General features: G+C 46.0%; 1 protein-coding gene across 2 annotated transcripts; it reads left to right on the plus strand.

Moving 5' to 3' along the window:
• The first annotated feature begins 578 nt into the window (after positions 1 to 578).
• LOC125539651 (Tetratricopeptide repeat (TPR)-like superfamily protein) lies at positions 579 to 21,159 on the plus strand. 2 transcript variants are annotated; one of them, XM_048703150.2, is made up of 18 exons: positions 579 to 694; positions 802 to 1,010; positions 6,137 to 6,283; positions 6,518 to 6,561; positions 8,194 to 8,231; positions 9,125 to 9,215; positions 10,258 to 10,363; positions 10,444 to 10,514; positions 11,636 to 11,705; positions 12,223 to 12,285; positions 13,997 to 14,068; positions 14,885 to 14,986; positions 15,088 to 15,162; positions 15,298 to 15,420; positions 18,920 to 19,036; positions 19,498 to 19,554; positions 20,393 to 20,489; positions 20,566 to 21,159. In XM_048703150.2, exons 2-17 carry the CDS (start codon positions 843 to 845, stop codon positions 20,450 to 20,452), a joined length of 1,404 nt encoding a protein of 467 aa, XP_048559107.1. In that variant the 5' UTR covers positions 579 to 694; positions 802 to 842; the 3' UTR covers positions 20,453 to 20,489; positions 20,566 to 21,159. The 2 variants fall into 2 exon arrangements, with proteins under 2 accessions (XP_048559107.1, XP_048559109.1); XM_048703152.2 differs by lacking the exon at positions 579 to 694 and adding an exon at positions 5,849 to 5,965 and having other exon boundaries at positions 851 to 1,010.
• Positions 21,160 to 23,763: the final 2,604 nt, after the last annotated feature.

Below are 23,763 nucleotides of genomic sequence, written 5' to 3' on the forward strand. Positions count from 1 at the left end.
ATAAAAGAAAAATGAAAAAGACAGAGAAATTTAAAACTGGAAGAAACAACAAAGGAAAAACGAGAAAAACCGGTATGGTGCAGAACTCTTTTTTTTTAGCATCAGTACAAACACAAGCGCTCATATACACGCGCATACACTCATCCCTATGAACGCATACACGCACACCCTACCCGTATGAGCACCTCCGAGAGACTGAGCCGGCATATCATCTTGAGATTTACGAAGTCACCGTAGGCGCCTCGTCGTCGACGGGAACGTCTCCTCCCACTGAAAACGCATCGCTGGAAATCCTGAAATAAATCCAGAAATAATGCGAGCATCAGGATTTGAACCCTGGTGGGTTGGGAATACCACTGTCCACCTAACCAACTCAACTACAGATTGATTCGCGTATGGTGCAGAACTCGTAATGTGCCGGTCAACATATTACCAAGCGAGCGACCTACGGGAATAGGGTTCCCGGCCTGGACGTTCGAGGCTTGTCCGTTCCGTGCTGGCCGGGCCGGCTGACCCGAGCTCTACGCGGCCCGAGGCACGACGGGACTGGGCCGTGCTGGCCTGATCAGGCCCAGTTTCCATCATTTAGTGGATAGGGAGAATGCTCGGTGCAAAACTGCTGCCGATAGGCTGCGGCGGCTGCGATTCTGGATAGGAGCGGCGGCGCGGTTGAGCAAAGGCGTCGGCGCTCGTGGTGCAGCCCCTCTCCCCCACCCCCATCTCTCCGCGACGGCGCGGTTGAGCAATGGTTCTCCCTCTGTACTTCTGTGCTGGGCTCTGACCCCCTATTCCTCTCTGCAGCTAGCACGAGCGAGTCGACGACAGTAAAAAGCAGCGGCGTCATGGGCGATTTTACCTTGGTCACGGCGAGGGGATTTTGTAGGTGCTCGGGCACCTCCTCGTCTGTGAGGTCGAGGCCGCGTGGCGCGTACGCCGGCCATGGGGGCTATCCTCGATCCGGCATGGCTCCAGCTCGCTCTTCGCTTCAAAGAAGCCCGGCGTCACCGGAGGTGAGGAAGCCTTCAGTTTCTTTACGGGTGATTTTCCCATCCAAAATTTCATTGTTTAGAGTTTAGATGAAGATGTTCACCAATTTTATTGTTATTAACTGAATGGAAACATGTCTCTATCAACACGGCTTCCTGATGTTTACTTCCTTCAGAGTTTAGATATGTACTAGAAGTGTTTCTGCGCCGTTTTATTCCTAGCATTTCAGACTGAATTTATGCCTCCATGGCTAAGTTTATGTCTCTTTTAACCTGTCTATGCGAAAAAATCAGGACAAAATTACTGAGGCTGTAAATAGGGGAAACAAATAGAAAAATATATTAGAATTGTATCTTCTAGGAAGCAGAATATATAATGAAACTACACCTGGTGCCAACAGACTTTAATTATGGCTCGACGAAATACTTCTTAATTATTGAAAAATCTTATACACTTAGAGAATAGGCTTTCACCCCACTTTATAGATAAAGCCACATGGCCGAATACGATATAAGGTGTTGAGCTAAACCTCTTAGAAAGCTGATCAAAGATAGCTAGACTATACAAGACTAACAACACAAACAAAGCACCAGGGGTGCACTGTTGGGCTGCGCCAGCTTGTCGTCGAGCAAAAGCATGGGAGTGGCAGAACCACCCCAAGAAGAGCCCACAACGCCTGATGAAAAATGACCTCACGACTCCTTGATGAACCGCCGGATTTTGCCACCAAGTCCCACCTCATTGTCGTCGGAGAGGGCCACTACCCTCTCGCTCTGGATCGGGGAGCACCAGCCCTGTCGGTGACCAGAAGGGGACCTGAGACCTCGACACTACGATGTGTATATGACAGGAGGCAAATGAGAGTGGTCACCGTCGGGACCGAGGAGGCCTCAAGAGACGATTCCAACTAGACCAAGAACGCCGTCATGGCCGGAGGAGACCCGCACTCACCAACGACGTCGCAGGAGGGTTAAGACGCAAATGCGCCGCCATCACCAAGTCTGCCGATACGGACAAGGGTTTTCACCCATAGTGTTGACATGGGGATGTAGGAGAACCATGCCCCCCTTCCTCGAAGGCTTGTTCAGTTAGGCAAGGTTTGGAGGTTTGAAAGGGATTGAAGGGGTCAATATCCCCCTCAAACCTCCCCAATCCCCTTCAAATCCTTTGGTGAGGGGATTAATCGAACAAGGTCCAAAGAGGGAAGGGACACCTGCAATGTCGCTGGCGCCGGCGTTGAAGCGCTGAGCTTTTGCTCAGTACCTCCCTCATACATTGTTGTGGGACCTTGACCATCGAGCCCACCCCAAGGAGAGGCCCACCACCGCCATGACGGATTTGGGCCTTCAGATTTGGATCAGGGTCCGACTTCCACCGCCAGCAGCAACCTCGCCACGGGGCTAGCCGGAGAGCCGCCTGTGCGTCCCACCCTCCAAGACTGACGCCCCGGCATCCAAGACCCTACACCACCTTCTGTTGTCAAGTCCTTCATCCACCGAAGGACACCCCTGCCTCATTGCCAAGACCAGATTTGGGCGAGAGAGCCGGCCTTGTCGGTAACCTGCTAGATCGGACAAGCGCCGACTGCCGTAGGAGGGACAAGAAGGCTCCTCCTTCCGCATCCCAGGGCACCCATGCCTCATTGCCAAGGCCGATTTTTTTGTGGGAAAGCGGCCACGCCAGCGACCCCCGACCAACCCCGCTAGATCTGAGGAGCGTTGACCGTTGGAGGAGGGATGTGAAGGCGCCTCCTTCCATGTCCCAGGGCACCTTGGCCACCCTCTATGGCCGGAACTGAGGGAAACTAGCTTTTAATCAAAGGCATTACGCTAGCTTTAAATTAATAAAGCCCCAAACAGTAGATACTAAGTGTCGATAGCTTTATCGAAAAAGGCTTTCGCCCCGCTTTATATATGAAGCAAACCACCAAGCCACAACAATGCAGAAGAGTTCACGACACACACACACACAACAAGAAGTAGCACGGACACACAGGTTCAAAAGAGGGGTTCTGCTAAGGGCACAACTCAACAAGCCCTAAATGAAAAAACACAAATGGCGAAGCAACGGCTACCAAGTGGCTAATCCGGCTCTAGAGGTGGTGGAGGAAGCGGCAGCGCCAAGTGGAGAGCCATCGCGCGCAGGTCGGCGATGAGAGTGTCGATGGCGTCTCGGTCCTGCGGGCTGCTAAGCGTCCGCCAAAGCTGCATATAGCCACACATTTTGAAGATCGCGTCAGTAGCACGTCGGAGAGGCATACGCTGAATCACTAGCTTATTCCGAATCGTCCAAAGCGTTCAGGCGAGCACCCCAGTGCCCAGCCACCTAATGTGGCGGAGCCGCATCGGTGAGGCGATGAGTTCCGCGAATAGGTTGGGGAAATTAGTGTGGCACCAACTTCCACCGACCGCCTCCCGGAAGCAGATCCACAAGAAATGCGCGACACTGCAGGTGAAGAAGATGTGGTTGGAGTCCTCTACCGTCGCACACAATGGGCACATTCCATCACCCGGGTCATTCCGCTTAAGTACCTCCACCCCTGAAGGTACCCGGCCGCGGATCCATTGCCGGAGGAAGATCTTGATCTTCAAGGGCAGTCTAACCGTCCAGATCGCCGCGAGGGGTTCTGGGCCTGGAACTGCCGCGATAGCCTGGTAAAGCGATTTCGTGGAGAACCGACCTGAAGGCTCCAGGCGCCAGGAGATGCGGTCAACTTGTTGGTCAACATCTGGTTCCTGGAGCGTAATACACTCAAGGAGCTCGTGCCAAGCATCAAGCTCTTTGGGGCCAAACGGCCGACGGAAAGCAAGGCGCCCTAAGTCAATAAGGGCCACCTCGACGGAGATCCTAGGCTCTATCGCGGCGGAGAACAGGTCCGGGAAATGCGCCTCGAAGGCAAGGTCACCTGGCCATCTGTCGAACCAGAATAGGGTTGAGGCGTCGGAGCCTACCGCGATGGAGGTCCCGATACGAAGGACCAGGAGCAGTTGGATGACGGACTGCCAGAACTAGGAGCCACCGGAGCGTTGGCAGAAGGCGAGGGGCTGTCCACAGAGATATTTGTTCTGAATTATGTCAAGCCACAGACCTCCCTCCCCGTACGCGATGCGCCATAGCCAGCGTGTGAGTAGGGCGATGTTCATGCGTTTGGAGGACATGATCCCGAGCCCGCCCTAGTCGCGCGGCTTACAGATCTCAGGTCAGCGAACCATGTGGTACTTCTGCTGATCGCCCTCCCCCGCCCAGAAGAAACGTGCCTGAAACTTGGCTATCTCATGATGAAGGGTCTCATGAAGGCTGGAGAAGCTCATGATGAACAGCAACAAGCTAGATAGCGAGGAATTAATGAGTACTATTCGGGCCGCCTTGGACAGCCACCTATCCTGCCAGGGTTTGACTCGGTGTTGTAGCTTAGTCACCGTTGGGCGCAGCTCCGCCACTATCAGCCGATAGTCACTAATGGGTATCCCTAGATAGGACGTGGGGAAGGAACCCAACTGGCAATTAAGGCAGTCAGCAATACTTTGGCATTTGTCCGGGCCGTAGCCGAGAACCATGACCGCGCTCTTGTCGAAGTTAATCTTGAGACTCGACATCTGCTTCCAGCAGATGTGGAATTTCGGATTTGTGATGTCAACCGCGGAGCCTTCCACCATGATAATGGTGTCATCGGCATATTGTAGGAGGGAGACCCCACCCCCTCCTACAAGGTGAGGGACTATACCGCGGATGTGCCCCGCGGCCTTGGCCTTGTCTAGGATGGTGGCGAGAGCATCGACCACCATATTAAATAGAAAGGGGGAGAAGGGGTCGCCCTGCCTAACCCTGCATTGGGTGGGGAAGAAGGGGCCGATCTCCCCATTGATGTTAATCGCGGTACGACCGGATGATACCATCTGCATGACCTGGGTAGCTCACCAATCATCAGACCTCCTGAAGGAAGGGCCAATGTGCCGTGTCATAGGCTTTATGGAAGTCGATTTTCAGGAAGACCGCCTTCTGGTTTTTGGCGCGCACCTCATGAAGGACTTCATGGAAGACCAAAACCCCATCCAGAATATATCGGCCTTGGATGAAGGCCGACTGATTGGGATGGGTGACACGGTCGGCCAGCGAGGTCACCCTATTGGCGTACCCCTTCATCGGGATGTGGAAGATCACGTTAACCACCGTGATCGGGCGAAACTGGCGGATGTCTGAGGTCCCAGGTACCTTGGGGATGATGGTGATGATCCCGTAGTTAAGCCGGGTTAGGTCAATGGAGCCCACGGCCTTCGTCAGCTCTTGGTTGGCCAGACACCGTCACAATGCCTTCGTCTCTGTTGACACTACCTTCGTAGAAGGCCCCCTGCCCTCTCGCCCTAGATCGAAGGGTGCCACACCATCGGAAGGAAGAGCATCCCACCCGATAGCATGCATGAGCACTTATGGATGGCTTGCCAAGGGAGAGAACATTGAGGACGACCACCTCACACAAATATTTCGTTGTTAAATTCATTCGATAAGCGAAGTAACTAATATTGATTCAACTTGCCATTACCCCTTGCTGAAGCCTAGTGTATTTTTGTCCATTTTAAGGGCATCCTTCCTAGAAATTCAAAGGAAATTTGTAGGATTAGAATCCTTATGAATTTTTTTCAAGGCTTGTTTGATTTGTAGGTTGAAAATCCTTGTGAGTATTTCTTATGGTTAACTTCAAACTCATTTCGAAGGAAATTTTTATCGAGTTCAACCTTTTGGAAACTTTTCTATGTCTATTACAACTTTGGCACACACATTATCCCTCTGAAATATTCTGTGTTTTTCCGGTGCTACAACTAAACAACTTGTAATTCTTATTCATGTGGTTAAATTCCTGTAGGAAAGGACATATCATCACATCCAACTCCTGCAATTTTCCTATTCTTGCGAACCAAAGAAGCCCTAAAGGAGGCCATACAGTTAAATTTAGTTTGTCCAAAGTACAAAGGGATTTCCCGTAAGCAAAACAATCTTCTTGCCTGCCACTTTCTTCCATTTTGTATATTATATTTTCTGTAAAGTGCGAACAATATCTAATTTACTCATGCTTTCGATTGCAGAATTTCACATTAGTCTAATTCTTTGGAATATAAGCTTATTGTTTGAGGTATGTATATGTCTGTTGTAGGGATGCCTGCAAAAAATTGGACGAGGTACTGACGTGGAAATATTTGGTTTAAAGATTGCCAACTACAGAATGCACAGGGCATTCAATTTTGAGTGTTTTGCTTCCGGCGGGGGTGGATTTGGGACTGATTTTACAAATAAGAAAAGAGTAGGTTCCCTCAGTCTTTAATTTCCCCCTCCCCTACTTCTGCTTAGCCGCAGTGTGTTCCATCTTTGACTAATATAATTATTAAAAAATACGGGACTGCATTACTTTCTTGCCCTATATATTAGAGGTTCTTGATTTTATGAAATTCTCTTTACTGGGGTCCTACATCTTATTCATGCTATGTTAAGAAGTTCGATTCCTTGATGGTCTACTTTGCCTTTGCATTATCACCAGATTAAAAGCAGGAAGAGGGCAAAGGATGTTGTGCAGGACCCAAGGTATTCAAACTTGCTGCAACTGATTTCTTTCGTCACATTATGAACTGACTCTGTCCTTGTTGCCACTTATGGTTGTGGTTGTCATCACATTTTTTCCATACCATGTACCTCTTGTATTATGTAACATCTAAGTACATCTCAAAATTCTAATGGAAAAAAGTGCATAATTGAATTTTCATGTAACATTTGATATATGAGTATTTTCACCAAAATCTATGTACGTAAGTTTTAAGTCGGCACCACAATTATACTATATAGTATACTCTGGATGCAATGTGCACGGTTCTACTAATGTTTCATGTTAGACATGGCTAAACAGCACACCCCTTTCCAAAATTGATGCGTTGGAGATTCCAGTCTCCTTCACTGGTATTAGTTGCCGAAAACATACTTATTAATGCTACTGTATGACCCAACTCATTAATAGTCACAGAGGCAACAAACAAAAGCATTGCAATAAAAAAACGTAGCAATGCATTATGATTATTTCATTTGTAAGGTTTTCTGAAACTGACCAGGTTATTCTAAGTCTGAAAGATATGGAGAAACACAATTTTCATGTAATCCCCCTGCCCATTAGTGTGGAGGCCCTTGTACCCAGGTGTATCTGTGGTGGTTAGTCCCACATAGAGAGTTTGGACAGGTTTGGTACTTTGGTCCATCGTATATACCCTTGTGTTTTCTGAAAATAACACCTTTGGGTTAAATCTTTTACACACATTGTGGAAGAAAGTGTAAGCGGGGTGCAATCCATACGTGCACTCCCATCCCACTTGTGGGCGGGTATTAAACAAATTTTAACATTTAACTAGGGTGTTACAGGTGATCCTGTTCATCTCCCGTGTATGCTTGTGCTGACAATCTCGTCAGCCCTTACAGGGTGAGGGAAAGTTGAGTTTAATACCTTGATTCGTTAGTGTGGATGCCCTATTGACCTTCATATTGTTTTCAAGTATGTTGTCCAAATATTTCTGAAGACATTAGAAGTCAAAATTATGAAAGTTTGATTTTACCTGTGTCCAAAATGGGAGCTTTTAGGGAAATTTGAGGTATTTAACTCTTAGGAATATGTCCTCATTTGAAACATTATTTGATAATCTTTGAAGCTCAACTGTTTTGTCAGCCATTATACAGAATTTAATGTGCAGATTAAAGTGTTAAATATATCTTAATTGTGAAACTGTTCGGCTACATACCACAATATTGCTTACATGGGGTCGGCCTCTTGCCAACAACTTCGCTCTGTTTATCATATCTGTTCTACCTACGGGCTATAGCTCATTTGTTATGCTTACGTGTTAGATCTGGTTCTCAATACAATTTAATTTGTAGATTCCAGAACAACCTATACAATAAATTGTATGTAAAAATATCCTGGTAATTCAAGGCCATGATGTATGAAGTTGTGATGCATGCAGCTAAACTCCAGAAGTTTGGGTTCTTTCTCTCTTCTTTTTGGGCTTCAGATGTGCCTTGTTATCTTCTATGTTGACAGAATCTGCAGCTCAAACTAAAGACTTTAATATTTTTTCTTATTCATATCGTGCTATACTTCATAGTGATATTTAGTTTAATTTAGTTATGATTTTTTTGGTTATTCATATTATTATCAACAACTTTCTTTTGATGCAGCAAGGTAGCATCTGCAGACTCAAAGAACCAGGAACAGTGTGAGTGCACTTCAAATTTTAGTTTCATTTGTAATTATTGTGTGGCAAGTATGTTACCAAGATTGCTAAGTGTGCTTGTCTAGCAACTTGAGATATGTGTTGTTTTTTTCTCACCACATGCTCTCACTCCCTTACTTTTTTTACTTGTGGGCCACTGGGCCCATACTTTGTTTCCTGGAGTTAGTATCAAATAATCAACATACAATTCCACAAAAAAAGCAAGCATTGTCTAAAAAAAAACCCGAAAAAAGCAAGCATCTCCCAGTGCAACGTAATTATTGATGCCAAGAAAGGGAAGTGAGAGTTAGCATCGGATGGCCTTAATGCTGTGGTTGGCCTTATGGAATATTTGTATCTTTCTGTGTTTTCTTGTACTGGATTTTTTCCTGAACGCGCATCAATATATTAAGAAGAAAGGGAGTCTAAGCAGAAACATACACACCTGTTAGGGTAGGGTTTAATACATGGCCTTCACTGAGGAAAACAAAAAGAAAAATGACCAGCGGCCTATACAAACAAAGGCTATGGCCAGATGCTAGTGCTACTGAGGCCTTTAGCCCCTGCCATACACCACAACTTGGCCTCATCCCTTATATCTTGCATAATGACACTGAAATTATGAGAGGCCCCCTTAAAGACACATCCATTCCTATGCTTCCATAATCACCAAGCGACCAAAATTACTAATGAGCCGAAGCCTTTGCCGTATTGCTTGACAACTTGCCGTGAAGCTTGACGCCGCCACCTGGTAAAAACAAAAACAACATCCTTTGATCTATATATATAAACAAACTTATTTTATGCATTTAGCCTTTAATGTTTTTTAGATATGATTTTATTGCCACTTCACCCACCGCTGACACTTCTCAATACTTGGACATTTACGTTTTCAGGGGCACCAGAGTTAGGAATTGGAAGAGAAAACAAATCTGATAAAACGGTCATGGATAAGAAATTTCTGGAAAAAGTTGAAGCTGTTCGAAGGTACTCAATAGTTACCTCATGCTATAGTGAGTGAAAAGGCAAATCCATTGTTCAACTGCTGCTGCTTGAAAGTTTGTGAGCAAGTTATTGGATACACGAGATACCGAGACTCGATATGATATGGAAGCAAGAGGTTCATAGTTAAACTTCTGTTTGGCCAATGTGATGAAAAATATAAAAAATGTAGAAGAATGTGCTGCGTTTCCCACTTTTCCAACCCACACCTGATTTGGCTAGTGTCTTTTTAGCATGCCGCGTTCTTGCACGACTGCCAGGATGTAGACTATAGTTTTACAGCCATCCCATCTCTGCCTACAAGCCCAAATGACCACTATCATTTTGTATCGCTGGAAATTTTGGTTGAAACTGTTGTCCGTTGTGGCCTTACATCATGCCATTCTGCTGGAAATCTGACAGAGTGGACCCACCTGTCATTGTTAGAGCCTTTATGGCTGGGCTTGCGCTTGAGCCAGGGTTTTTTGCAGCTCCCCGAGCTTCCCTAAATCACCCACTGCCTTTCTGTTGTGGGAGAGGTGAGGGCGCTGTTGTTGATTTCCGCCACCGCCCTCGCGTCCATCTGGCGGCAGCTCGCAGGAGTGGGTGAAACACAGAGGATTGAGAGTGAGAGGGCAGAGTGTGGGCGATTTGAAGAGGCTCGGGCGAGCTGGCGATTTGAAGAGGTTCGGGCAAGCTGGCTAAAAAACTGGCTCTAGCTCAAGCCGAGCCAGAAGGACTCTGACAATGAGATGGAGACCCATTCAATGATATTTCAGTTAAAGGACTAGGCAGTGTACTTTTTTTTCTTTGCTAAAGGTTAGCCTTGGGGTGTTAGTGTTAAAATCCCTCGGAGCTATAGTTTTTTGTTACACCCTCCCTCGAAGGTGTATATATTTTTTCTTTTAATAAACTTTTACTGCCGGGACCTCCCCTACAGTTTCAGTTCAAAAAGGAGTGTTTTGCTGTAATTTACTCTTCTTTGAATCTAATGTTTTTATTCATGTTCTAAGCTTGGGGCTTCTGTTGTTAATATGTTCTTTTACAGGTCTGCACTTGATAAAAAGAAAGTTGAAGAGAACAAAAATTATCAAGCTATTGATTATGATGCTCCAATTGAATCAGATAAGAGCACACTTGGCTTTGGTACAAGGGTCAGTATACATGTACATCATTTACGTGTTTTCACTATTTGGTAGCTTCCATATCATGTACAGCGGAATTTCTCTGGCAGGTTGGGATTGGCATAGCTGTTGTGGTTTTTGGACTAGTCTTCACTTTTGGGGATTTCCTCCCTTCTGGAAGGTGCTTAACATCTACTACACTAATGGACTACACATTTGTTACTTTAGGAAGTAGCAAGTGAATGTGGTTTGTGGTTTTGGACTAGTGTTAAGAGTTTCTCTAGGAAGCTTTTGAAGTACTGAATGTGTTATATTAGATATATTTTTAGTCAGTCTGGTTTAGCTTAGTCCAATCTGTTTAACATACATTGTACGTGTGGATCGCACTTAGCAGGATGTGTAAAGTGTAATTTACAGACAATTAGTTACGTTAGGAAGTAGCAAGTGATGATTTAGAGTCTGATGGGCCAGTACATTTTTATGCACTAGAATATTACTATCAAATACTTAATTTATAGAGTACTATTTTCTTGTTTGAAATATCTAGTAACAAATCTATTGTACAATTAAGTGATGACAGTTTTGGAAATACAATTACAGCTTACATCATTTTTCTCTTACATGTGATGCTGGCAAGTAAAGTGATTCATCTATGAACAAAGCTGTAGGTCATAAGAGAAAAATAGTTATTCTATTTTGCAGTTAAAAGTTAGACTTTTCATTGTATGCCTATGTACATAATCATTTTCTTATGAGGAACTAGTGGACCACATTTGTTACGTCAGGAAGTAGCAAGTGAATATGGTTTGTGGTTTTGGACTAGTGTTAAGAGTTTCTCTTGGAAGCTTTTGAAGTACTGAATGTGTTATATTAGATATATTTTTAGTCGGTCTGGTTGAGCTTAGTCTAATCTGTTCAACATACATTGTACGTGTGGATCGCGCTTAGCAGGTATGTATAGAGTGTAATTACAGACAATTAGTTACTTCAGGAGTCTGATGGGCCAGCACATTTTTATGCACTAGAATATTACTATCAAATGCTTAATTTATACTATTTTTGTGTTTGAAATATCTAGTAACAAATCTATTGTACTATTAATTGGTGGCAGTTTTGGAAATACAATTACACCTTACATCATTGTTCTCTTACATGTGATGCTGGTAATTAAAGTGATTCATGTGTGAACAAAGCTGTAGGTCATAAGAGAAAAATAATTTTGCAGTTTAAAAAGTTGACTTTTCATTGTATGCCTATGTACATAATCATTTTCTTACGAGGAACTATACTCCCTTGTTACAGTGTTAGCCCTAGCAATGAAAGCACTGTGGTTAACAAACAGCTTTCTGAGGAGGAAAGAACAAACTATAAGGTACCCCCCCCCCCCCCCCCCCACCCATCCACCCAGAAAATATTGCTGACTTTTAAATATATGAACCACTCCAGTTACAGCGAATGTTATAGTGTATGTGTAGTATTACCCACAAATTGTTCATAAAAGGTTTTGCTTTTGAAAAATAAAACCATGTCCATGTCACCCTTATAATGTTTTATAGCCATGTGATTTTCTGTCGCAAGATGTAGCTCAATAAAAAGGAAGCATAAGCAATCAGTCTAGACAGCAGGCGTACTGCGTAGCGGTCATGGCCATCATCTAAGTATTCAGAATTGTAGTAAAAACAAATGCCATGCTTAGAAACAGTTGTGGAATGTGCTTGCTTATGAGCTGTATACTTGTATTGATTTGTATTGTACCTCTGATGTTTCATTTCGACACAAAGGGTCAAAGAATTATTTTAGCCGCAATACCAAAAATATCTAAGGAAATGTTTTCAGTTCAGTTTGGTACTTTGTTATTGTATTAAGATATTGTCAATTGTTTTGATTAGAGGGCACTTGAAGGGTACGAAGAAACACTGACCAAGTCGCCTAACGATCCTACCGCTCTCGAGGTGAACTGTTATTTCCTTCTTTCTTTTACTTGGGTTATGCATCCTGTCCTAGAACTTTCTGCTCTTACCATGTGATTTCTGTCCACATTGGTACTTCATTTGTTATTTATTGATGCAACTTGCATAACAAGACTCCTCGTTATAATTGTCCATGAATTATAATTGCTTAGTTAGTAAAAGTTTAATTGGCCACCGGCGATTACTGGCCTTACTGGTGTGTCTTGATGTTATTTGGGGGCAAGAATACAAGAGGAGTGGCCACCCAAGGTGCACCCTGTTCAGGCTGCACCAGATGGGGCGCCCATGCATCACCCCCCCCCCCCCCCCCACCCCCCAGTTTGAGAAAAAAAATTCGTCTCTTTCTCTCTCCCATAAATCCTACCACCCTCCTCCATAGCCTCACCGCTCCCTCTCCACCTCAATCTCTGCTGCCGCAATCACCATAGGCGATCTTGTGGATCATGATGAGTGTCAAGTATGGTGAGCAGCAGAAGCATCGCAATGCTGTCTTCGACAACGCACAGCCCAGTATCTTCAGTTTGCTCGACACGATCAAGGTCGAGGCTCGGTCATGGGCAAAGGCAGGGGAGGTGGGTCTTGGTGTACTACTTCCGTCGATTGCTCCTTAGGCGCGTGGAGTTGTAAATTGGAGTATTAGTCCGGTCCTGGGCTTGCACAAATCTTGGTCTCTATCAATGCATCGAGATGCAAGTTTTTGCGTTTTCTTGAACAAAAGATCTGTATTTTATATTTGAGGGTGTCCGCATCTATACAAGGAGACCCTGGCTGTTGAATAAAGCAGACAAGAAGTTACCCTAATTTCTCCCGTCTCTTCTCTGTCCTCTAATCCCAGCGGCACCACCCTCCTCCATAGATGCAGTATGCAGCAATACATCCAGCCCAGCTGCACCTCCCTCTCCACCTCAATCTCTCCTAACCACGGGACACCTTTTTGTTTTGTTTTGAGAAACCTCGTCACGAGGGCAGGGGGTTCCTGCATTTTATCAAGAAGAAGAGAGATGATCCCCAAAACCTAATATTCTCGGTTAATCAGGGAAAACCGAGTGAAAACCCAAAAAAAGAGAAGAGAAAAAAAGGGAAAAAAGACACTAGAGCTTGGGGATAGGGACAAAGACAAATGGAACATCAAGGGACATTGTCTGAGCCAGACACCAGAGCGCCAAGGCCCAAAGCAATAGGGTGAGGCTCAAGTGCAACCAAACTGACCACCGCTCGCCGGAGAGAACTCATCCATATCGAATGACGCCTCTGCCTCAACATGGGAGCATCAAGGTCCATCTTTCACTTCCTGGCAATGACCGCCAAAGTGCTCAACGCCGCGATCACTTGTGGTGAAAGCGGTTTTTTGTACATGACCACGGGACACCTGGCATGCCACCTTTGGTTGGGATAAATTTTGGCAGTTTCAGGCCAGTCATATGCTAGACTCCATCATATTTACTCCACTTATCTTCTAGTAGCACTACCTCGCAAGCTAGTGCTTGTGTGGGTGAATTGTACGTATGACCCCTTTTTGGAATGCAATTGTACTATTTTCTTTATCTTGTTGAGATTGATGTGTCAGAAAGAAAATTTTGAGAATAATACATGCATATAAATACTTGAAACATTGTGGAAATATTTAATTGAATTTGAAAACTGCCAATTTTGTTCTATGACATACCTGTTTACTTTTCACATGGCCTCACAGGGTGCAGCAGTATCGTTGGTTGAACTAGGTGAATATCAGAAGGCCTCAGATCTACTTGAGAAGCTAGTTAAGGTACCCTTATTTGGTGCAGCTTGTATTTGCTATTTGGAGTTTTTGTCTTTTTAGGAAACGGAAGCTTTATTACCCCAGGCCTCTTCATCACAGATACAACCTCAATTATTACATCATTTATTACAAAGTCACCAAAAAGTAGCCTAATCAAAAGCCACATAGACCACACAGATCATCATCACAGACTAAGATGCCTATCACTGGGGGGCGCCATTCATGCTGGAAGACGCGCTCGTACCATACTGACCGAGTCCTTTGCATGTACTTCGTCCACTTCGGCGTTCTCCCATTGCGCCCACAGCGTGCGCACATCGTGCACCCATTCGCGTCTGTAGCTCAGTCAGTTGTATAGCAAACTGTTGTAACCAAGCCATGTACTTGTATTTATACCATGCCATTGCACATGAATAGAATTACGAAGAGTTCCTCAATTCTTCTATGGTATTTGAACAGAACAGGGAATGAACTCCGAGTAAGCCACTCGAGCTTCTTGGTGCCAAGCTCCATCGACTCCTTGTGTTGCACTTTCTGTAACAACGTCCAGGACCACAGCCAACTGGTAGACGAGAGCAACACCTGCATACAAGATTGAACTCATCTTTTTGTCAAGCATAACATCATTTCTACTTCCTTTTTCACAAATACAAGATCATTTCTACATAGCTAAATGGGCCAAAAAACTGCTGCAGCCTGACCATAATAAGCGTAACGACTAACGACTTATCTACCCCCTGCAGCCACCTCGGAAATATTTGCAGGTTCTGTCTAGCTTGTGAACTTCTTATCTAGCAGAAATGCACATTTTACTTGATGTAGGTAATCCCTGACAAAGCAGAAGCATACCGCTTGTTAGGTGAAGTAAAGTTTGAGCTCAAGGATTATGATGGGAGTTCTTCATCATACAGGAACTCTCTATCTGTAAGCAAGTATTGATGCACATTTATATTTATACAAAATATATGTTGTCGTTGACTAGTTATCACGATACAGGTTTTTTAACTCTAATACTTTGTGATCAGTCATCTGACAGCATTGATTTTGACGTTCTCCGTGGGCTGACAAATTCATTAGTTGCTGCTAAGAAGCCCGATCAGGTCTGTAAATAAAATTATGATCAAGACATACCTTGACATATAACTTATTTGAAGTTAAACTCTAATTTTGCCCAGTTTGTACAAATCAAAATATCTGCCATATTTTCCCAATTAACCGACCTTAATTTCTGATAGGCAGTCGAAGTAATTCTATCTTGCCGTCGCAAGTTGAGTGAAAAGCGTCAAACCAGGCAACCTGATTTGGAGGCTGCAAATGAGAATGGTGCTCAGGAGTCTCGAGATATCGATCCTATCCAAGTATGTTGTTTCTCATCACAGGATCAGCTGTTACTAATATTTTTGTAAATTACTTGGTTTTTAGCAGAGTTAGTGAAGCTTTCTGCTTAAAATATTGACAGCATACATGTTGAACTGTGATTCATAATGGGATAGCTAGTGTGCTGAATACAGCCAGAGGGCGTGCTGTGAGGAATTTGATAGGCATAGACTTAAAAGGCGCAGTTCCTGGCCAAAGCCGTCAGTATGACAAAATTCCACACGGCTTTACCTGGGCAGGGTGCAAGGAGGCTAACATCGGCAACTCTCTGGTCAATTGGAGCTGCGTCTGCTGCCTTCTCGAGCTAGGCGACCTAGGCATCCTTGACCTCGACAGAATGGGATGTATCTGCGCCCTACATCTACATGGCTTTGGTTCAGCAAAACCGGCCCATCCAAGCCTTGGAACGAGCTTGCTACTCAAACCTCATCCTCAGAGCATGCCCTGTTCCACACCTCTACCTACACCAAGCTGGGTAATAGTTAGTCCTGCTGGTTTTGGTCTGAATGACGGCTTGACGGCATGCGGTGTCAAAAATTGCACCTGACATCCTTGCCAAGGTCCCTAAGCGTCAAAAGAAGTCTGCACCATAGCACAGGGGCCATAACGGGACTTGGATCGATGACATCCCTGGTGGCCTTTTGCTGCCAGAACTGCAACTGTTTCGTGCTGCTCTGGTGGGCTATGGCCGCAACTGACCTTTCCGATGAGCCAGATTGCCTTATCTGGCGCTGGACAGTCTGGGGTCTAGTCCGCCTGATTGCTACAGGGCGACCATTCACGGTTCCATCTGCTGTCATGCTTGGAAACTAACTTGGAAGTCTTGGGCTCCATGGAAGGTGAAAATTTTCTTCTGGCTGGCTGGTATGAACTGCTGCTGGACAGTGCAGCATCTCGCTCTCAAAGACTTGCCGCACAAACCAGCTTGCTTATTCCGCGGCCAAACCTTGGAGACAATGCAGTACCTTTTGGCTAACTGCCTGTTTTCCAGAGTGATCTGACACGAGGTTCTCTCCTCGATTTGTTCCACCTTCGGAGGCCTCGTCCCTGGTGAAACCCTCGTTGACCAGTGGCTTGAAGCTAAGCAGAGGGCATCAAAAGAGAGGCACAAGGGCCTTGCTAATACTGTGCTCCTCACGTCCTTGATGATCTGGAAGCACAGAAGCGCCTGCACCTTCACAATGCACACCCAAATTCTCGTGTCCTCCTCAGCAACATCATTCATGAGGGTTGTGAGTGGGTTAGAGCGGGAGCCACCCGGTTGACAGCGTGCCGGCCTGAGGGCTGGGATGTTCATTGATTTCCCGAGCAGTGTTTTCATTTTCCTTTTTGCTCTACCCGTTTGGGTGTGTGATTAACTTTGTTCCTACCTTTTCAATACATCGAAACGCAAAGCTTTTGTGTTTTCTCGGAAAAAGATATGTTTTGGTATATATGCCAATATGTATGTGTAATTGCGTAATTGTGTATTAGTGTAATTCTATCAAGTTCCTCAATTCCAAATTTCCAACCCATATACATGCGCTTCTCGATACCTTGCCACCCTCAGAGGCCAACTAAGTTTTCTCGTGGCGACGCAGAGACTGGCCCATGATTTCCTGTGCCTTGTTCCCACAAACACATTGTTATGGTGCTGCTAGAAGGAGGGCGCAAGAGGGCCGTTGTTATGGTGCTGCTAGAAGGAGGGCGCGAGAGGGCTGGCCGGGGGCCTTTTTTGCCCACGGCCGGGCAAGAGGGAAGGGATTTCCTTCATAACAATTTGGTATCAGCTAGGTTCGGTTCGATCATGTCTTCACCGCCGCCCAACCCGTCTCTTCCGCTGCCGGTCACCTCGTCGCCTCCGGCGACCACCACCACCGTCGCCCCGCTTGTGCCCGCACTGGGATCCTCCGTCGCGCCGGCCTCCGCCGTCCTCACCCCGGAGGTGTCCGGGGCACTGTGGGACCTAACCCAGGCGGTCTAGGAGATCCACCTGTTCTTGGTCGGGTCCTACAGGCCGCACCCGGCTGCGCCGCCACTGCGCCGCCGTGGCTGCCATGGCAGCCGCCGCACCAGGCGGCCTCCGCCGCGCTTGTCGGGCCGCTGCAGCTACCATCCACCGCCACCATCGCCTCCGCCGCAGCAGCCACCGTCGGTCAGCTCCGGCCCCGCATCGACCGCGCTGGCTGGAGTCCCGATCCAGCAGATCAAGTTCCCGCCATCGCCGTCACCGCTTCCGGCTTGGATCACTACCCGCCACGTGTCAGCAGTGGTGAGGCTGCAGGCTGCTGCGCGCGGCCTCCTAGCACGTCGGCGTGTGCGGGAGATGCGTGGTCTGCAGCTGCCGCTCCTCCCAGTTGCACTTCGCTGCGCAAAGGATCTCAATCTCGTCCGCTGCGTCGAGGATCTTGGGCATGCTGTTTTCCCCACGGACAGCGACCTCAAAGTCTGCGACATCGGCGGTTGGGGGGGCGCACCCCTCCTCGTCATTCTCCATCCCAAGCCCTCCACTCTTCTCTGTGCGGTGCAAACCAACAGCCGTCCGGCGGGGAGAAGGCAGGGTGTCACCGACAGGAGTGCACCGCGTAGCACCACTGCATTCCGCCGGCCGCCGCGAGGGCGCCTCTGCTGGTCGCTCTTGCGACCACTTTTTAGGTGGCCATACACATGCACTCCTTTTGTCCAGATGGTGTCCATGGGATCCAGGTGACTGTACACGTGCACGTCCGACGTGCGGATGGTGTCCACTTTTTGTTAAGGGGTCCAAAATAAATCGTCCCAGTCCATTTCAGGTCGAGAGTAATAAAACAAGCCTAGATGTAAAAGGCTTGTTTTTAGGTGTTAGGTTTGTGTTGCGTCGAGTCAATGGTTATAAGTTGGTTAGGCTGCAGCTCGAGGACAAGCTGCATGTCCAGGTGGGGTGTAGTGTTAGAGTACGTAATGGGCCTAATGGCCTGGGCTGGCGGTATAGCCCGTTAGTCTTAGGGTTAATTAGAGATAAGGGTCGCTTGCTTAGGGGTCAAGTAAGCCTTGCTTGGGAGTCAAGTAAACCTCTCTATACAAAGAGAGGAGATGTATCAATCTAATCAAGCAAGAATTAAGAAGGAAATCCCTTCCCTCTTGCCCGGCCGTGGGCAAAAAAGGCCCCCGGCCGGCCCTCTCGTGCCCTCCTTCTAGCAGCCACATAACACACGTGGGCCCACACCAACTAAATCTACCGATGCGGTGATGCATTGAGCCAGTGTCCTCGACAGCCAATACTGCAGTCCATGGCACAGACCTGCTGCTATCCGTTCCTCTCGAGGTGCACCTACTCTCCTCTGGCCTCTCTCAGGTCGGTTGGTTTGTTGTTGTCACAAAAGAAAATAAAACTCCACATGCCCCACGCTTGAAATCCTGGTGCGTCTACTGTAGCACTGTTTGTTAGGACAATCTACTTTGAGTTACTGACTGTTAATATGGGAGTTTAGAGTGCTCAGTTATTTTAATGTGCTATCACAGGTTGACCTGCTTCTCGGAAAGGCCTATTCTGATTGGGGCCATATCAGTGACGCTGTTACTGTTTATGATAACTTAATCACTGAACATCCTGAAGACTTCCGTGGTTATTTGGCGAAGGTATTGATAGAATGCATACTTTGCGCTTTACCTTGGAATTTGGAACTTTGAATTGTGCTTTTTAGGACAACATAAAGAGTGAACATCAGCTATGTCCTTAATTTTTCAGTAGATTCGACATGCCAATTCATTATACACAATATTAACAAAATAAATAAGGGGGCATATCTAGCCATGGACTGGGGTGCATGGAAGTTAGCTATCCACGTGCCAGAACCATGACTAGGTTCGAGATCTTATGGATTTCAACTCTAGCCTACCCCAACTTGTTTGGGTTTGAAGACTTTATCGTTGTTGTTGTTGTTGGAGATATTTAGAACATACCATGATTCAGCTATTTGATTTTACCACTAAGCAAAGTCACTACTTTGAATAGTTGTGGACTCTCAGTAGTCTAATCTTGACCAGTTATTTGTTTCTACTGTGAAGTGACGGTATACATTTTGATTTCACTTTCACAGGGAGCTATACTGAAGCAAAATGGTAAGGCAGGTGATGCAGAAAGAATGTTTATTCAGGTATTGTCTTCGTTTGTGATATCTCCTTTCAAGAGCATGTTTCGTTTTTGTTTGTGACATTACATACCAACGGTTTCAATGTCTACTGGCCTCAAAATTAATTACTACTCCCTCTGTAAAGAAATATAAGAGCGTTTAGATCACTACTTTAGTGATCTAAACGCTCTTATATTTGTTTATGGAGGGAGTACAAATCAGTTATGGTACCTAATAACACCCAGAAGGATAGAGTTGAGTTGAGCACTTCACCAACACTTTAAATTGCAGAAGAGGGGATTTCCATTCCACTTAATTGGGGCTACCTCTAAGGACTGGCCAAGCCATCTGTAGAACACTTCTTGCCTATGTCTGAATATGCTATTTTAGACATATATAGGTCCATCGGTGTCGAAGTGTAGGCATATTACCGTGCCCTTGGACCATTTATACTATATAACAGGCCCTATGGGCCTAGGTATGCAAAGCCTTTGGGGCTCCTAATTAAGCATGGCAAGCCTATCTGACTTGGAGAAGAAGTAACGGAGAGCCCAATCCGGGAAGGATTCTCAGTCTACCACCACCTCTCCAGTCATACATAGAGAGGCCAAAGACTTGCAAGAAGACCAAGTTTTAGAAACCCCATGACTAAGCAAAGATCTACTTTCGTTGTAATGAAGCCACCAAAGTTCTCAACTGTTAATTGTAAATTAATATGCTATTTAAACATACCAGTAACAAGAAATGATTAGACATCCGCCTTAAGTGACATAGTTTTCCATCTGAGGAATAATCAAGAGAATCCAGTGTCTTTCCATCTTCAGGATGCCATTTGCGACTAAATTTACTCCCTTCCATGCAGGCCAAATTCTTCGCCCCAGAGGCAGCAAAGGCACTTGTTGATATTTATGCACAGAGATAGTCCACGAGAGGCAAAGGAGGAAAAGCTTTCGTTTGAGGTACCAACGCATTCCTTTTATTGAAATGAGGTCGTCCTAATATGTTAATATCACAACAAAGGGGTCAAAATTACAGATGTATGGCATATCCGGTGGACTGCCTCACTTCACCAAACTTAAGCTGTCGTGGACTGTTAGCACTTAGGACATTACAGGCGAGGGCAACAGTCCATGTTAAGCTTGTACTAGAAGATAAAGCAGTCCAAGTGAAGGAAGGAAAAACCAATAGGAGAAGAGCAAGAGTTCGAAGGGAAGGAAAAGAGTTTGAAAAGGTTTTGGTCAAAGTCTTAGGACGCATATATAGTTCAATCGGTTAAGTTCAAAGTTCAGTTTGTGTCTGCTATTCTGTTCATGTTCTAAAAGGACAAAAGTTACGAAAAAGTGGTTACTCTGCTTGAGAATACTCCCTTTCATCAAGTATGATGTTCCATTGAAACACCAATATGTAAAAAAGGGTTCAACCTATTGAGGTTTCTGTAATTCGCCACCGCCGAAGGTATCCTATGTCCAAGTAAATTGGGTACCTAAAGACTACTCTCACCGCTGAAGCCACACAAGATTAACTGATTAACTGGGTTTGCATTGAGAACCAGGAACATTTTATGCTACAAGGATGTACCGGCATAACGTTTTATGCTATTGTATAATTCAATCACGGGCTTTCATTTTATGATTCCTTTTTTCAGTCTTAACCTGGTTGACCAACTTGCTCTGTTTGAAATTTCAGAACGGCAAGTCAGAGGCACTTGCAATGTTGTACTCGTATTAGGCAATCAGTCTTCATTAGAAGACAGATTGTTGGTGACACATTTTTCATAGCTTGGCTGTCAGTGTTTCAGCTCATTTTTGTGGTATGGAAGTATAGCAAATCATGATTTTGAGGTATTGCTAGAAGGAAAAGGAAAATAGGGCAGGGCTGCAGGACCCCGCTTCGTTTCCAAGTATGGTCAGAGACGTTTGGCTCTCGGGGCCATGTGATACCTATTTGCATACAATTCAAAACCAAGTTTATTTGGAAATTAAAAAAATATGTACAAAAAGTATGTGTGTTTGGCTCTGAAGGTCACATTTTTTTTCATATAGCTTATCTACGAATGGCTCAACTCCAAAGCAAACCTCATTCACAATCACATCTCCTACAATAACGACTGCCCAAAGTGTGGCCATGGCCCAGAAGCAGCAGTAGCATATCTTCATTCAATGATCTCTTAACCGCAAACTGTGGCAACACATTGGCATTAATCTGGGATTGGACATTCAAGCTATGTGGCATTCGATCCTACTCGTTATCCTTCGGAAGATCTGAAACTCTGAATAATGGGGTTGAGATCCTCTGTAGAAGCCTACATGGTGTTATGGTGTAGTAGATGGCAAATGGGACCGGGCCCACATGACAGCGATGGTACTGCCCCATGTGCTGCTGTAGAGAGTCCTAACCCTGAATACCGAGGTCTTTCGGAACGAAGACATCCACGACTTTCACACCACGAGACTACTCGTCGATGATTAAAATCTTTGAAAAGCAACGCAGCCATCTCACCACGCCACGCCGTGCCGTGTCATGTATTGGCCGAAGAAACAAAGGGCCTGTTTAGTTGTCTATGTCAATTTTACACCTCCTGCATCCGTGTCCTGGCTCAGCCTGATTGAGTAGAAACAGGCTCTAGGTCATGTTGTGCACCTCATTTGATAGCTTACATTGCATATATAGTCATTTTTGTGTTGTTGTTTTGGTTGCTTGCATGTCTACATTGGTATGATCAATGCACTGATCATCGCAATGTGCATTACTTTGGTCAATGCACTGATCATAGCAATTTGCATTGTTTCGATAATGCATTGACCATAAACAGTTTGATAATGCATTGACCATACACAGTTTGATAGCTTATACATTGCACACCCCTTTGATCAATGGACTGATCATACAGTGTTTATGTATGCACATATAGCAATCCTAATAATCAATCAGTATACACATATGCACTACCTGTCCACATTGCTAGCAGTCCACACATCTACTCATATGTTGCTAGCAATCAGTCCACAGATAACAAAGCACAAATGGTGCTAAAATGAAATCTAGTCAACAGTTCAACATTTGTCGCTTTAATTAGTGCGGAGTGGTGAATCAATGCACAAACTAATCGATCCGGACCAGCAACTGCCTAAAAAACTAAGCGCTAAAATCAAAAATCAAATCAAATCTACAAAATCTAAAGCACTTACAACGGATGCCGCCGAAGGTGGAGCGGGAACAAATGGCGCTGGAGGTGGAGAGGGAGCGGATGGGACCAGAGTAAGGGAAGAAACCCTCGTAGGGAAGTCAAAAACCCCACCCCCACCAAGGCCGATGTGTCGATACCCGTAACCCCCATCGTGTCACCGCGGTCGACGTACCGGCCACTGATGGGTGGCCTAGTGCAGATGGGGGGAGGGGGATTTAAACATTCGAGGCAAATCATCATTGTTGTAGATTCCCACGGTCAGGGAGGCGACCCAGTGGTCGGGATTGGGACCGCCGGCATGGGAAGGAATGGGGCGGACCATCGCCGGCCATCGGTGAGACGGAAGGGGCGGTGAGAGAAAAATGTGTGAATGGTGTTTGGGCGGTAAGGGGAGAGAGGAATGCGAGTAACGGCCTGGTCGAAACGTCTCACACATCTCTTGTGCTTCCCAATGCATGTCTGGAATAGAAATGTGTGTCTCACATGAATCAACTCTGAAAAAACGGCTGATCCGACCGTTCCTCCTTAGCCAGGCACAGGGCTGCTTTCAAATTCACGTAGGTCAGGAAAATGATGTAGATCAACCTATCAAACAGACATAAATACATCTTAGGATGTGACTGATGGTGAAGCGGACTACCAAACACTTCAAAAGCTTAGAGTATCTCCAGCCGCGCCCCAGAAAGGCCTTCCCAGACTATTTTTTCGCGCCGGCACTGAAAAAACGGCCCAGTCGCGCCTCAGGAACCCGATTTTCACCGGCCTAGGTCGAAATCAGCGCCGGCGGACCCAGACCGAATCCGGCGCGCTGGGGGGCGCCGGGGGCGGCGGGGCGAGCGGTTTTGGCACGAAAGAGTCACGGGCCAGCCGCGTCAGCAACACCGCGCCTCGTCTTCCCCCAACGCCTCGGTTTCCCGCGGGGAATCAATGGCAAGGCTGCCGCCGGTCAGCCTTGCCATTGACAGCCTTGCCATTGATTCCTCACGGGCGGCGCGTCACGGGGCGGCGCGCCGACGCCTCCCCTCCCTCGCACGCGTACACACTTG

Source organism: Triticum urartu, chromosome 2A (assembly GCF_056163025.1).
Source record: "Triticum urartu cultivar PI428250 chromosome 2A, HENAU_Tu73, whole genome shotgun sequence".
Taxonomy (NCBI): Eukaryota; Viridiplantae; Streptophyta; class Magnoliopsida; order Poales; family Poaceae; genus Triticum; species Triticum urartu.